Raw genomic sequence first — 15,186 nt, forward strand, 5'->3', positions numbered from 1 at the left:
ATAATTTAATCATTTTAAGTGACTCTTTCATGTTTGACTGAAGAACAAATGATATTTGATTCATTTTGTCGTGTATGTTGTAATCTTTCTGAATGAAGTATTTATTTCCACAATCTACAAAACGAATTACACGTGATAAATCCTCAATTACTTCAGAACTGTTTTTATACTGATGATTTTCAGCCTTGCGTCTAATATCTGTTATCAAAAACGAGTCATCAAGTTTTATATCAAATGTTATTTTTGGCTTACGTAATAAAGGTAAAACATATTCATCATAATATTCCTTTTGATAAAGTTTTAGAATCTTCACTAAAACAAATGGAGAAGTCATTAAATGTGCATATCTACTACGTGCTTTTTCAAAATTACTTTTTGCATTTTCAGTTAAGCTGCAGAAGTTATAAACGTTATCGTATGCTTCATTAATTAAATGATTAGGTAACGAATTAATTGCTTGAAACAGTGTGAATAATGTAACTTCTTTTTCTAAATTCATGTTTCCACCATCATTATGTACTTCAAAATCACAGATGCCATCAACTATGCTCTGGGCAAGTTTATCGTCAATGTTTACATCTTTGTTTTCATTCATGATATTCTTTATTTCTTCGTTCTTCTGTTCAACTCTTACCTTAATATTCAAATCATTTAATATATCGTTTACTGTTCTGGTTAATGTTGAATCATAACTTCCACGAATGAATGAGTATGTATTGATTGGTTCTGATGCATTCTTGCGAACTCTTGATTCAGCCATAACCACTAATGAACGCTTTGAATCATCCATAGAAGTCATGATATCAATATCATAATCATTGCAGGAATAACATTTAATCATTCTGTTCGAAACTGCATAGAAGAAATTAGTGTTGCAATAAATGTGAAGACCTCCTGAAGCGGTTTTAACGATAACATCTTTATCCGAAAGTTTTGATAAAAAATATCTTTTCTAACTGTTTCTTTAAGTTCATCATTGTATGATTTATTGATATCAACATCTATAATCGTTAAATTTGAAATTTTATTTACTAATAAAGCCACACCAGTTTTCCTTCCTCTTCCTCCATCATGTTTGAGGTAGTTATGTAAATCAATCTTGTTTTCACCAATTCTTTCGTTGAGGGTTTTAGTTTCTGCCACAACTAATTCCTCAGCTAATGAATCAATAACTTTTTCATCAGAAACGATATAGTTGCTGTTGTTGTTTGTTGCTGTCATTTATATAGGAATAAAAAAATAAAAATAGTTTTAAAACTAACTTTATTTTTGGACTGCATCAAATTTCCAGGACTGTTGTCAAAATGTCATGTTGTCTCATTTTTTAAAAGAAGTTAAATGACCTGGTGACACATGGTGACCTGGTGACACCTTCAGTTCTTCAAAAATAAGTCATAACTGCCTTCCTCCTGTGATGTCAAAATGTCATGAGTTAAATGACCTGGTGACCTGGTGACACCTTCAGTTCTTCAAAAATAAGTCATAACTGCCTTCCTCCTGTGATGTTGTCAAAATGTCATGTTGTCTCATTTTTTAAAAGAAGTTAAATGACCTGGTGACACATGGTGACCTGGTGACACCTTCAGTTCTTCAAAAATAATTAATTATTGAATAACCTAAAACCATTAACATAAACATTAACGATAAAATATATTTTTGGTCGTTTATGATAAAAATAAATGGTTCATTTACTCACAATATTTTTGTACAAAACGACCCCAAACTTTTAACTTCTTTTCTGTAGTTTCTAATGCTATCTTAGCGAGTTCATATTCTCTAAATTCTCTCTTTAAATCTTCTTGTTCCCATTGGTCTAGTTCGTATGAAGAATCTCTATAACCATAACATATCTCGCGTTCATGTTCTAATTGTTTTTCACACATTTTTCCAACTTCTTCTTCAAACAAATGTTTAGCATTCTCCACTGTATCTTCGAGTTCTTCTTCATCTAATTTCTCATGAACTTTCTTGTCTATGGAGTCCATAATTTTTCCAACTGCTATGCAATATTTTGGAGAAGCCCACATTGTTATATAGTTTATAAGTCTTGGGTCTACATACGTTCCTCTAACCTGTTTGATTTCATCAGAAATTCCCGCATGAATTTTGTATAAAAAACAACCGTCTGAATTCCGGCGGTTGCTATATTCTTCACAAAATGCCTTATAATACTCTTCCCAGGACTTATTTTCCAACAGCTTTCTAAAGTCTTTCCTAAACTGCTGACACATCTTTGTTGCATTAATGTAACCATCCTTGTCTCTACGTAAGACTTCAATACCATTATAAGTGCCTTTTATGAATGTTTCGCCATTAGATTTGTTCGTGAATGTTTTTGCTTCGACTGACATTATTGTCTTTACATACAAAATAAAAAATAAAAATAATTTTAAAACTAATGAAATTAATTATTTTTGGACTGAATTCATTCATAACACCATTAATAAGCTCATAAAATGCTCGTTTTGAGGTTGAGCCACTTTTGGCTCGACCGTATTCTTTCATCCAAAACTCAATAAACAATTATTGAATAACCCAAAACCATTGACGATAAAATATATTTCTGCAGTTCATCCATTACTTCATTACCTAATTAATTACAGACATAAAATATATTTAGTTCATTCAATGAACGCAGTACCATGCGAATACAGTCATAAACGGAGGCATATAATCTTCGCCCAAGCCTGTTGGATTTGTTGTGAAAGTGTGTGAATGATTTCCTCCTGGTTCAGTTGGTCGAAAAGTCTTTTTTGCTGAATGGTTATAATCTGGAGATAAAACGTCATAGCCAGCATAATATTCTGAGTTGTATAATGGGTGGTCTCTTAATGAGTGGCTATGGTCGCCAGAAAAGTTTGTCGTTCCTGTATGAGTGTGCGGTGGAAGGTTTGCTTCTTTAATTTTCTTTGAACCTCCTGTTTGCTTTGAAGAGTTAGCACAGTATAAGAATTTGTCTACAATCTGTTCCCACGTACCAAAACCTAAAACTGTTGCTGGATTTGTTGAGTTCATTGATGTATAAATAGAACCAATGGGGTAAATCATCTCAAGAATTGTATTTAATCCATTATGAATATTGAATTTATTATATAATATTGAATATTGGAGAGTATTTAAAACTGGTCTTGTTATCAATATTAACGTATTATTTTTGAAAATTGCTTTTCTAACATCTTGAAATTTTGTGATTTCAGACCAATTTCTTCCATCACTACTGATATTTACTAAATCACCACATCCTAAAGCAATGAAATACCCATCAATATAAAATAAATTAGTAAATCTATAATTTCGAGTAAATTTTGGAGTGAATGAATAAACCAATTCCCAATTTGATAAATCCCGTGATAAATAAATATGTCTGTTATAACTTACAGGATATGAATAGACCATTTCACCTGAAACGAGAACATAAACATTTGATCCATAACATAAAGCTTCGATGTCTCCATCAGCTTGAAAAATTTGTTCAAATTGACCTTGTGATATTGAAGATGATCTATAAATTTTATCATTTTGTAGGATAAAATACATGTTGTTAATGTAATACCACTTACTTGTATAATCAATTTTCAAATCTGATGACATCATACTAAACATATAATAATTTATCCCATCCTCACTAATGAAAATTTGATTGACTTCATAAATGAGTACCCATTTATTATTAACACATCTAATAGGATTATTTGGATATTTAAATTTAGCATCTTGATTTAAATTACATTTGAACCATTGGATACAATCGAATGAATAACAAGGGTAAAAATCATCTCCAACCGTTATCATTCCCATAAATTTGCTGTTATTATATTCAACATATAAAATTCTTGGATTAATGATTGGCTTTCGTGTATCAGGATTCAAAACAGATGGAGTAAATGATTTATAGTTTTTAAAATCATTTGTTTTAAAATAATAAAGCACTCCAGCTGTATAAAATAAATACATGGTCACTCCATCGAAACATATCCATTCAAAAGAATCTATATCAAAGGTTTTATCTGATGATTTCATAAAATTTAAAAATGGTGGAGTAAAATAGACCTCTGATTGTTTTATTTCTTCATTAACATATTCCTTATCCGCTTTCTTCTCTAACTCACTAGCCACATATGTTTTATCCGCTTTAAGGTCTAAACATCCCGAAACCCATCCTGTATCAGCTTTAGTTTTTAAAATCTTTGATGTCCGTTCATGATACCATTCAACCCTTTCTTTAATTTCATTATCTTTTTCATTAACATATTCCTTATCCGCTTTCTTCTCTAACTCACTAGCCACACAGTCCTTATCCGCTTTCTTCTCTAACTCACTATCCACATATTCCTTATCTGCCTTCTTCATTATGTCATTTAGGAAACCTTCTATGAATTCCTCATTTAAATTAAATCTTCCAATCTTCAAAACTTTAGGAAATGCATTTAATGCGTAATATCTTTGTTCTTCTGGTGGAATTGATGTTATATCATCCGTTATACCTTTAATTTTAGAATTCATAAATAAAATTTCTTTTATATTTGATATCACTGCACCACCTTTGCAAACGAATTCGAAATGGTCATTTTTCAATACTATCTCCAAATCTCCATATTTCAACCTTTGCGTTTGTTCTGCCGTCTTTGAATTATATGCATATATGGCGTATGTAATGGTCTGAGGGACCTGGGTGATTTGCGCCTTAAGTTGCTGTGGTTTAATCATTTATTATGATTTAAAAATAAATATTTAATCTGTTATCTCATCAGCTATTTTTTCTATTTGAAATTGCCATAATATTTCATTCATGAATTCTAAATCACAATCAAATAGGTCAGTTACTCTAAATTTAATATTTGATAAATCTTTTGAATGAAGAATAAATGAATTCCCGGATAATTGAAACGGATATGATAAAGAAAATGTGTTTAAGTTGATGGATAAAATGTTTTGTATTGATGGGTAAGAGTTAGGGTCTAATGTTTGATGTGAAAATCTCATTGGGGTATTAACTTTATCACATTTGATTAAAATGAAATTGGAACCAGTGTCAGAATACAAAACATCCCCAACATCTTTTTCAAAATTTAATATCCCCAACAATGAACGAAATGAGGAGTACAAAATTTAATTTTCAGTGGAAATTTAATAAGGTTATTTATTTCATCAAGTTCAAAAAGTTTATCAGGTTTTGATTTAAAATTTTCTTCATACCATACGATAAATGATTCATTTAAATAACTTAAAATCATGTTAATATCCCATTTCGCTATCACATTATTTATATACATATCATACGTTTTTTCACGGTCATCTTTAATAAATGATATATAATCTGAAGGGTCTAAAAGAATGGGATTAAATTTACCACTCACAGAAACGAGAGTAACATTATAAATTCCGCTAACTGTTAAATTTAATTCACAGCTATTATTCGAAATAATATTGATAATTGACATTTTTATTACGATTAAAAATATGGTAAAGCGTTATTTTCCAGTGATAAATAAAACTAGAATAAGATTACCTCAAGAATTCATAAATTCAACGAATAAGAAATTCATTCATGTTATAAATTTTAGTGTTTTCAGAAAATATGAGTCGATGTCATATTCATCATCAGGTTATATTTCACTTCATTCAAATTTAGTTCAATCAAACCCATATAATGACCATTTCATAAGATTTTCAGATGGTATTAAAAATGTAATTGATAGATTAAAATATGAACAGATTGACAATATCGAATTTTTGGAATTTTGGTTTAAATATCCTGATGGAAAAAAGATTGAAGTTAAAGATAAAGCTGATACTATAACAAAAACAATTACAATGACCGATCCAGATAGTGGGGAACAAAAAGAAATAAAACAAACGATAGAAACTGGTGAAAGGTCAATTATTATTGATTATGATTCAAAGGATTATTATTCAATAATGTTAATGCTTGAATATTAAATGGCCTTAACAAAGAATTTTTCAAGTGATATTTTATATTCATCAACTATTTTATTATAAATATCATTATATGTTAAATGAAGTTCAGTTGTTGTTCCGTTCTTTGATATCTTAATTGTGCTAATATCCTTTATAGGATTTATTTTTGCAACTGTTCCGCAGCATGAAACCTCATCATCTATGAAAAATTGAATCTTAACGTCTGAATCTTGAACATCACAAAGAATGGCGATAATGTGAATTAATGATTCATAAGGTAAAATAATTAAACCAGATTGGTCAATTAAATTTATTATTGAATCATAATTATTAATTATTATATCACGGTAAATTTTCATTAATTCAGAATTAATGTCTACTTTATATGGCGCATTGCGACTGGAATCGTAGATTCCTGGGTTCTCGATGTTTGATGAAAGAGGTGGGGGGTATGTTGGATATGTGGGAATTTCAACGGGTTCTTTACCGGGTTCAGATAAAATGATTGGGTCTCCATCTTCTTTATTTTGCTCCTCCTCCTTTTTCGGTAAGTCACAAGTTAATAAATTTGGTTGAGTTGCTGACCCTGTTAATTCGGGGCTAACATTAACTTTAACATTTTGAATAATTCGTGATTTATCATCATTTACGTTATAACCAACCGTAATCTCTGCTTTTGCGTTAGTGTTCTTTTGACTAGTGAAACGTCTTCTCATTTATAATCGAATAAAAAAAAGAAAAATATATTTAAAGTTTTATTTAGTTGTTACGGTAATATCCCAAGGTTCATCATTGTTTGCTTATACTTTCTTTGTAACTGCACCAATTATGTTATTGATATTGCTTTGAGTTTCTTCCAGTCTTATTTTATCATTTACAATATCTTTAATCATTTCATTACATGCATTCTTAAAACCATCTGATTTTTCTAATTTACGTCTATCACTTTCTTTAATTAAATCAAAGTTATAACCTTGTTGAGAATAAAGTGGTTTCTTTATCAATTCCTTGAACGCTTCTGAAAGTGAAGATGAAGAAATTCTTGCCACTTGAATTGGTTTAAATTCTGCTTTCATTGCTTCTTTCTGTTCATTGAACACTGGATCGAATAAAGCAACTTTAAAGAATTTCTTAGCTGGAATCTCAGGTCTCAAATTTGCATATTGACCATCAAACTGATTAACATATCGTGGTAATCCATCCGGTCCCTCTTCAATAGCATTTAATTCTTCATTGAAATAAGAATATGGATTATACGGTATGAATTAATTGGACCATTTTCACCTTCTCCAATGTATTGTTTAACAGCTTTTCCATTTTCATCAAATTGCATAGGATAACGTTCATTATATGCTTTACGTTTAGGATAATCCGTCATTGTTAATTTATACCCATTTATGACTTTAATATTACCTTGACCATCAGTAACGAAAACTTCATTTATACCATCGGGTTTTCCATTTGGACCCGTAATGTCTGCTTCGCGTGCTTCCCAATTTGGACCATGACGTTTGGCATATGCTTGAGCTTCTGGTAATGTTAAAACGTTTCTCATTTGTTTAACATCCTTTTGAAGACCGGCAACAATGTGGACTAATTCTTTCATTCCGTCTGGAACTTTCATAGTTCTATTATATGCACCCTTTTTGTTTGTCCCTTGTTTTAATGGAACCTGTAGAAGATTTGCTATTTCTGTCATGTTTAATTATAAATAAAAAATAAAAATTAATTATAAAAAGTTAATCAAATTTAATGGAACCTTTATTTAAATCAACTATTATTTTTCCATGTTCTCCTAATTGTTGATATTGTGTGTAAAGTTCATTAATGCTCATTGGTAAATTCACTTGATAAAGCATAACGTTCAACTGTTGACGACTAAAACCACTGAAAATGAAAAGGGTGGACAGGTTTGATTTAATGTTTGTGCTTAATGCTTTGAAATATTGAACAGCCATAAAGAATGAACACTGAATGTGTCGACATTGAGTTAATAATTGATTAAAATATGATTTCTCATTAGTTATTAGTTTTGATTTCACGGCATCATCTAGAAAAATGAGTGAATGCAAAAATTCTCTATCAAAATTTGAAATAGAAAGTGTTTCAAATAATTCGTCCCGTTGTTTATCAATAATTTTATCCTCTAATCCTTGCTTCTTGATTGTATTATATAATTCTTTATACATTAAAAAGTTTTTTAAATAATTTTCTGCTTCTTCTTGTGATAAATAAATAATTGGAATTTTGATTAAATGCTTTAAAGATTCAAATGTATCATCTGAAGGTGAACCTGAACGGTTGATATAAATTAACACATGTGAATAGGGGGAAGTGTTAGCAATAATGATAATTTGTTTTAATATCGTTAATGTTTTACCTTTATTTTGTTTACCAATTGCTGCAGTGATTGAATTTAAATAACATTCAGAATATGGAATTTTCATTAATTTTTCCTTAGATAGAGCATTTCTATTATCACTCAATGCTTCATTAATCATATCATCTACGTATGTATTATATACTCCTGCTAATTCTTCATAAGGGGTGGATGAATTTAAATCCATTTAATCAAAAATAAATTTATAATTTTAAACATTTCTATTCATCAATATTTCATCATATGAACTTCTATACTGTGGTGGTGTACCTGTTGGATGATATTTCAAACCTTCATCCGGTGTCCATGTCCAATACGTAGTCCTAGTAAACCAAACCTGAGGAGGATTTGTCACCTTTGAACAGTAAGTGTCATTTTTACCCTGAATGATTGGATAAGCTTTCACTTGTACTGTAACTTGTGAGTTAAAAGTTTCTAATCCATCAAAGAATATACCCACTCCATCACGTTGAACTGGAATAGTGCATAAGAATGAGGTTTGGTCTTTCCATGTTCTAGTTAATGGCGCGCCATCATCATCATTCAGCGGTCTAGTTAATGAGTCCTCGTATTCTTCCGTGCATTCATTCACTCCATCTAAATCAGAAGCTTGAAGCATACGTGTAAAGAATATGTCGCCCACTGTGGTCATCGCTTGATCGGGGAAGTTTCTTGAATCTATAGTGACCTGAAGACCTCGAAGCATTGGATTTTCTAAAACTGTTCTTTGCATTGCATTTTTCGGAAATGTTAACACAACATCTGTAACATTATGAAGAGCATATGAGAAATCTGAGCTAATACCTTCTGGAGTGATGCAACCTCCATTTAGTGAACGAACGTCAATATGTTGAGCTGGTATCATGAATGGATCTTCCTTACTGAATAAACGTGGTATTGCTTTAACTGATTCTTCAATTAAACCGTATCCTGGTGTAATACATTTATCCTCTAAAACTTCCATCTTTGTGCATGAAATAATAACGTCATCAACTGTTGCGTCAGCAGATGTAGCGGCTAAGCTTGTAATTAATTTGGTAGGAAGTCCAATTTGTTGGAATTTGCGATCATATTTATAAACATGATTCATAATCTTTTCATAATTTTCATCAGTTATCTTTTCATAAACGTAATTTTGTAAATCAGCAACTCTTAACGGGTCAACCTGACAAAATACTAAAGTATCCCTGAAAACATAATATTTAAGAATGATTTCACCAAATGATTTAGGATAATCATCGAACGCCTGAAATGCTAACAAATCATTTACCGGAATAATCATATCAAAAGTGATATCAACTTCTTCATTTGCGTTCTTGAAAACTTCTGAAGGGTCAATATATTTACCACATACTGAGTTATCATATTTTTGAACATTATTATATAACGAATGAACAAACTTTTTAACTTTCCTTTCTGATTTTGGTTTATATGTTGCAAATGCGAAAGATTCACGGGCGCAATCCATTTGAAGATAACCAGCATCACCTCTTTCAGTTTCTACTTCTAATTGTTTAAAGCTTTGATTTGATGATTTGTAACCAACGAATAAACGCATGCATTTAAAAGCGGCATCACATGTGAAAGCTTTATTTGAAACTAGAGTTGCTTTAACTTTGCGTTTAATATATGTGTCACCTAATTGGTTCACATCATGAGCCGGATTTGTAATTCTTAAATGAGTTTTGTTATCATCAAAATATGGAGCATCAGAGTCATAGCATGAACTTTCAAGTTCTCTATAATATCTTCTACCGTCATTCTTTGCGAATATTTCATTTATCTTTTCGAATGAATGAAACACATTTCCATTAATCGGTTTAGTGTTTGGCACCAAATAGTTAGTCGTCATTTATTATTAAATAAAAAATCAAAATTAAAAGATGAAAATGAATTTTTAATTTTAATGAAATAATCAACTATGGCTGCAGGTATATTTAAGAAACTGTGGGATAAAGTAAAAAGAGGAGCGAGTAAAGTTTGGGAAACAATGAAGAAAGGAGCAAATTGGATATTTAAGAATAAAGAAGCAATTAGTGACGTTGCTGAATCAATAACGCCAAAAGCCGCCCCAATAAGAGAAATATTAAATAAAGGAGAAAAAGTTTATCAAAGACTTCAACCGATACTAAGATAAAAATAATATTTATTTATTTTTCCACTATCTACCTCCTATTTTATTAAGTATTCCTTCAGCTATTCCACCAATTGCGTTACCTGCTTGTGCTCCCATCGCCGGATTACCTGCTTTAGTACCTAATACTCCACCTATGATAGTTCCTGCCGTTTTCGCTACTGGTGCCAAAAAGTTTGCAACGGGTTTAATAATCTTTTGATGAACCCAACCCGCAGCTTTCTTAATTCCTTCCCATAATTTTTTAAAGAATCCTGCAGCCATTTCTGATTTAATATTAATTAAAAAATATATTTCATCACTTATATTCTAATTTTTATTTAATGATAAATGAAACCAATTTTAAAAATAAATGAAACAGAGGAGGAAGAAATAAATGAAAGTGAAAATGTTCAACAAAAAATAAACGTTGTTAAACCAATTACTGAAATAAAAATTTTTTCATCGAGGGGGGCACAAACTTGCCCAGTGAGGTGAAGTGAAAAGTGACAGATTTACATGTCAGAAATGTAAAGTGTCAGATTTAAAACAAAAAATGGATTAATTTATTATTATATGATAGAGAGATTTGGTAAGTTACTATCAAATTTGTAAGTAAGGGGGAAAAAAAGTAAGAAAGAAAAAAAAATTTTTAAAAATAAAAAGCCACTCGCTTCGCTCGCGGTTGACAAAAAGAACAAATTCGAAAAAAGATTGTATGAAATTACGAAACTAAGCCGCTCGCTTCGCTTGCGGCTGACGAAAAGAACAGATTCGAAAAAAGATTGTACGAAACTACGAAACTAAGCCGCGAGCGAAGCGAGCGGCTTAAGTAAACAACATATTTCCGATTAACGATACTAAAAATTTTTTAATTTTATTACATTTTTTTGCATTTTTTTTAAAGCTTCTTAACTTAAATCATGGAATGTCTCAAAGACAAAAGTAGCATACAGCATGCAAAGCTAAAGAAAGCTAATCATAATTAATACCTTAATTTTTAATATTACGCATTTTTAGGTGCAAAATTTAAAAACATTCTAATACAATAGAGCAGTTTCCAAAAGTAGCATACAGCATGCAAAGCTAAAGAAAGCTAATCATAATTAATACCTTAATTTTTAATATTACGCATTTTTAGGTGCAAAATTTAAAAACATTCTAATACAATAGAGCAGTTTCCAAAAGTAGCATACAGCATGCAAAGCTAAAGAAAGCTAATCATAATTAATACCTTAATTTTTAATATTACGCATTTTTAGGTGCAAAATTTAAAAACATTCTAATACAATAGAGCAGTTTCCAAAAGTAGCATACAGCATGCAAAGCTAAAGAAAGATAATCATAATTAATACCTTTAAAGTTTAAAATCTTGATTTTTTTTAAAATCAAATATTTATAACTTTAATACATACAGCTTAAACCTTATACTTGTTTTCTCTTGTGAGAAAGCAATCTTACAAAGCTAACAATCCTAAAAAATAAAGAATTAAAATTTAATAATTTAATCTAAAATTAAAATCAAAATTAAATAAAATGAGTTCTTTGTAATAATACTTTCAAGGTAGGATATATTTTAGTGGATCTATTGAGTCATCACTAACAGCATTGAGCAATCTATTGAGCATTGAAATACTCTCGATTTTTCTTTGTCTTTTTACATCAATTTCTGCGTTAGTTGCTTTTTCCATGATCCTAATAACACGGTCATCTGCTGGATTTTGATCAATTTTGAGTTTGATAACGAAAGATGGTATCACTTTTGTATAAATTTCTATAATAACATCATCAATTCTGAGATTTTTTTCGATCAGGAAAATAGTCATGTTTGAGTGTTCTAAAATGAGCTTCGGCAATATTGTTAGTTGCGTCGCCTTCACGCCTGTCACGAGCAATCCATCTTGATATGTTGTAACGCCATTGTCTGTTAAAGTATTGAGATGCTGTTGGATCTGTGTCGAGCAACTCCAGAACTTGATCATAGGCAGCATTTGCTTCTTCCTCATGTTCTGCATCTAATTTGAAGACTAAATCCTTCATCAAATTATAGAATTGTTCAAATTTTTCTTGAGAAGAAAACTTATTTGATTTGCGAAGAATTGCACGAAGAACATGTACTCCGCATCTTATATACGAAAAAAAGAGATCTGACGTTGTGTTAGATCTCAGTAAAAGTGACATTTACATGTCAAAAAAATATAATGAGTTTAAGTAATTAAAATTGAGGGTGAGAGTAGTATTGTATGAAATAATATCTCTCACCCTCCAATTCATCCTATGGCGCCGAAAAAATTTTGGTGAAATGCGACCACATTTCACCAAAATTTCTCAGCGCCATATAGAGAACTAGAGCCTGTGAGGTACTGATACTATCCATGTACCTCGCAGGCTCTAGTTCCAAGCCAAAATGGCTAAAAATTGCCCGCAATGTGAACAATTGCGGGCAATTTTTAGCCATTTTGGCTGGGAATTGGAGGATGAGAGTAGTATTGTATGAAATAATATCTCTCACCCTCCAATTCATCCAAAGGCTAATATTTTCTACATTTCCATAACATTCATTTCAACGGAAACTCATTCAAAATTCTATATATTTAATTTTTCAATCTTATTCAATTTCATATTCAAAATTAATTTGAATTACATTCAAAACATTTATACCTTATTAATAACATAATATCATTTGTTATCAATATACCAATTCGGCTGTTCTAATTTTGGATTCCCATTCATAAATTGATCAATCTATATTGAAACTATTCAAATTATTTTCTTATTGATAACATTTTATTTTTATTTGTCTTCAACTATTCATTTATTTTATCATTATTTTTCGATTTTTTTTAGTTTCAAATTTTTTATTATCTTTATTGTTTTTTATTTTTCTAATTTTTAAAATTTCTGCTTAGAATCTTAATCTCATTTTATTTTTCAATAAAAATTCATGTTTACCAATATTCAATCACTTTTCTCGTTCCCCAAATTTTTATTTTATCTTAATCGTTACTAATTTCTAACACATTCTTTTATAAAAATTATTCTGATCGTAATTTTAATTTCGCCATTGTAGTTATTCACTAATTTTTAGTTCATTGTTGTTTTCTCATTGTCCAATTTTATTTTCTTCACTTTAAAGATTTTTTTTAAAAATTTACAATTTGAATTCAACTTTTGTGAAAAATATTTTTTCAATAATATCTTTCAAAATTATTTATATTTTCTATATTTTATTCAATTGTTCACAATTTATTATTTATTCAAAATTCATTCTCTTGGATATTTATACCCAAATAGACTTTCACTGGCTAGAGCAATCTCTAACCAGGTTACACCAACATCAAAAGCTATCGTTGCTATTGACTAATGTTCCACTCAGCGATGGTACATCACGTAATTGCATTAACAAGTTAACTTACTACAAAAGCCTTCTGTGCTTTCGTCTTATTACTATCGAAGAGTTTTGCAAGCACTCGTCCAGAGAATTTACAAGTTTATACATATTCCATAATGGAAAATTCTACAATTGCATTGAAGTCTTACCAACAAAAGATGAGATCTTGTTGAATCGATACTTGGAAGAACAAGAAATTACACAGAGTAATGGTTCTACTCCTCTTAATAGCGCACAACAACAGCTCAGACCCAGCAATGGTACATCTGTAATGCATGAAAAATAGCGTGACTTCATTTTTGACAGTTTACAAATGTAAAGTGTTGCATCCTTAAAAACTTGGAAATATATACATTCATGAATTATCTTGTATATTAATTGAAAATCCATAAAACCCTAACAATATTTTTTCTTAAAAAAAACTATAAAAATATAAATAAAATTAATCGTTAAATAAAAATATTTGATATTAGAATTTTATTGGAAAAATAAAAAACTTAATATTTTAAAGAAATACTTAAATACTTGAATGTTTTAACTTTTACATTATCATATAGACTCTCAAATTATTAGCCATTTTGGCTGAGAACTATGGTCTGCGAGGTACATAGATAGAATCAGTACCTCGCAGACTATAGTTCTCTATATGGCGCCGAAAATTTTTGGTGAAATGTCGTCGCATTTCACCAAAAATTTTTCGGCGCCATAGGAAGAATTGGAGGGTGTGAGATACTATTACATGCTATAGTACTCACACCCTCCAACTCCCAATCAAAATCGCATAAAATTTGCTACTTATCTTCAGATTACCTCCCATTATAAAATATATCATTGCTATCTCATTGTACTATATTTCCACCCTATTGTATTTAAAAATATAAAATTTTTTGATAATATATTTTTATATCTTGAATTTTCAAACAATATATTCACGGATAATATAATGGGAAATCTATCTCAACCTAGCCTTAAAGTACTAAACTCCTGCTTGCATTCTCACTCACAAATATTAAACATCCATCTCCAAAAAACTAAATTCTTCACAATTTTTTTAAAATTGAGAACATAAAAAACGTATGCATTCAATAATTTAAGATACTAACAAATATTAAAAACTTCAAAATATCAGATATTAACGTTTTTCAATTAAAAAAAATATCATTTTGCTTTTCAATTCGAACATAAATCTTAAATATTTTTAATTAATATCTGATTTACAGCATTATTATCCATTTATAAATCTGACAAATAAATGACAAAACCATCAGAAATAGTGTCACTTTTTGTCAAACGTGAAGTCACACTATTTTTCATGCACAACAACATCTCCTCTTAATAGTGCACAACAACAAAGCAGCAACAGCAATGGTACATCTCCTCTTA

General features: G+C 30.0%; 5 protein-coding genes and 2 pseudogenes across 7 annotated transcripts, besides 3 other annotated features; all 7 read right to left on the bottom strand.

Moving 5' to 3' along the window:
• Positions 1-8,360: part of a mobile genetic element that runs on past the window's edge.
• Positions 152-1,221, bottom strand: TVAGG3_0379390 (annotated as a pseudogene). The gene has a single exon. A coding segment is annotated over exon 1 (1,070 nt).
• TVAGG3_0379400 (uncharacterized protein) lies at positions 1,689-2,231 on the bottom strand (the record flags this gene model as incomplete). Its single annotated transcript, XM_051232045.1, has 1 exon — positions 1,689-2,231. One exon carries the CDS (start codon positions 2,229-2,231, stop codon positions 1,689-1,691), a length of 543 nt encoding a protein of 180 aa, XP_051101775.1.
• Positions 3,327-4,503, bottom strand: TVAGG3_0379410 (uncharacterized protein; the record flags this gene model as incomplete). Its single annotated transcript, XM_051232046.1, has 1 exon — positions 3,327-4,503. A coding segment is annotated over one exon (1,177 nt), but the record flags the coding sequence as incomplete, so codon positions are not given.
• Positions 5,937-6,635, bottom strand: TVAGG3_0379420 (uncharacterized protein; the record flags this gene model as incomplete). Its single annotated transcript, XM_001309263.2, has 1 exon — positions 5,937-6,635. The coding sequence occupies one exon, from the start codon at positions 6,633-6,635 to the stop codon at positions 5,937-5,939; it is 699 nt and encodes a 232-aa protein (XP_001309264.2).
• On the bottom strand, positions 6,720-7,618 carry TVAGG3_0379430 (annotated as a pseudogene). Its single transcript has one exon. A coding segment is annotated over exon 1 (899 nt).
• Positions 8,361-8,510: 150 nt separating the features above from the next.
• On the bottom strand, positions 8,511-9,263 carry TVAGG3_0379440 (uncharacterized protein; the record flags this gene model as incomplete). Its single annotated transcript, XM_051232047.1, has 1 exon — positions 8,511-9,263. The coding sequence occupies one exon, from the start codon at positions 9,261-9,263 to the stop codon at positions 8,511-8,513; it is 753 nt and encodes a 250-aa protein (XP_051101777.1).
• Positions 9,264-10,460: 1,197 nt separating this feature from the next.
• On the bottom strand, positions 10,461-10,697 carry TVAGG3_0379450 (N-acetylmuramoyl-l-alanine amidase family; the record flags this gene model as incomplete). The annotated part of the gene is made up of 1 exon (XM_051232048.1): positions 10,461-10,697. The coding sequence occupies one exon, from the start codon at positions 10,695-10,697 to the stop codon at positions 10,461-10,463; it is 237 nt and encodes a 78-aa protein (XP_051101778.1).
• A 182-nt stretch (positions 10,698-10,879) lies between these two features.
• Positions 10,880-12,536: a mobile genetic element.
• A 165-nt stretch (positions 12,537-12,701) lies between these two features.
• Positions 12,702-12,810: a mobile genetic element.
• Positions 12,811-15,186: the final 2,376 nt, after the last annotated feature.

This window comes from Trichomonas vaginalis, chromosome V (genome assembly GCF_026262505.1).
Source record: "Trichomonas vaginalis G3 chromosome V, whole genome shotgun sequence".
NCBI classification, from domain to species: Eukaryota; Parabasalia; order Trichomonadida; family Trichomonadidae; genus Trichomonas; species Trichomonas vaginalis.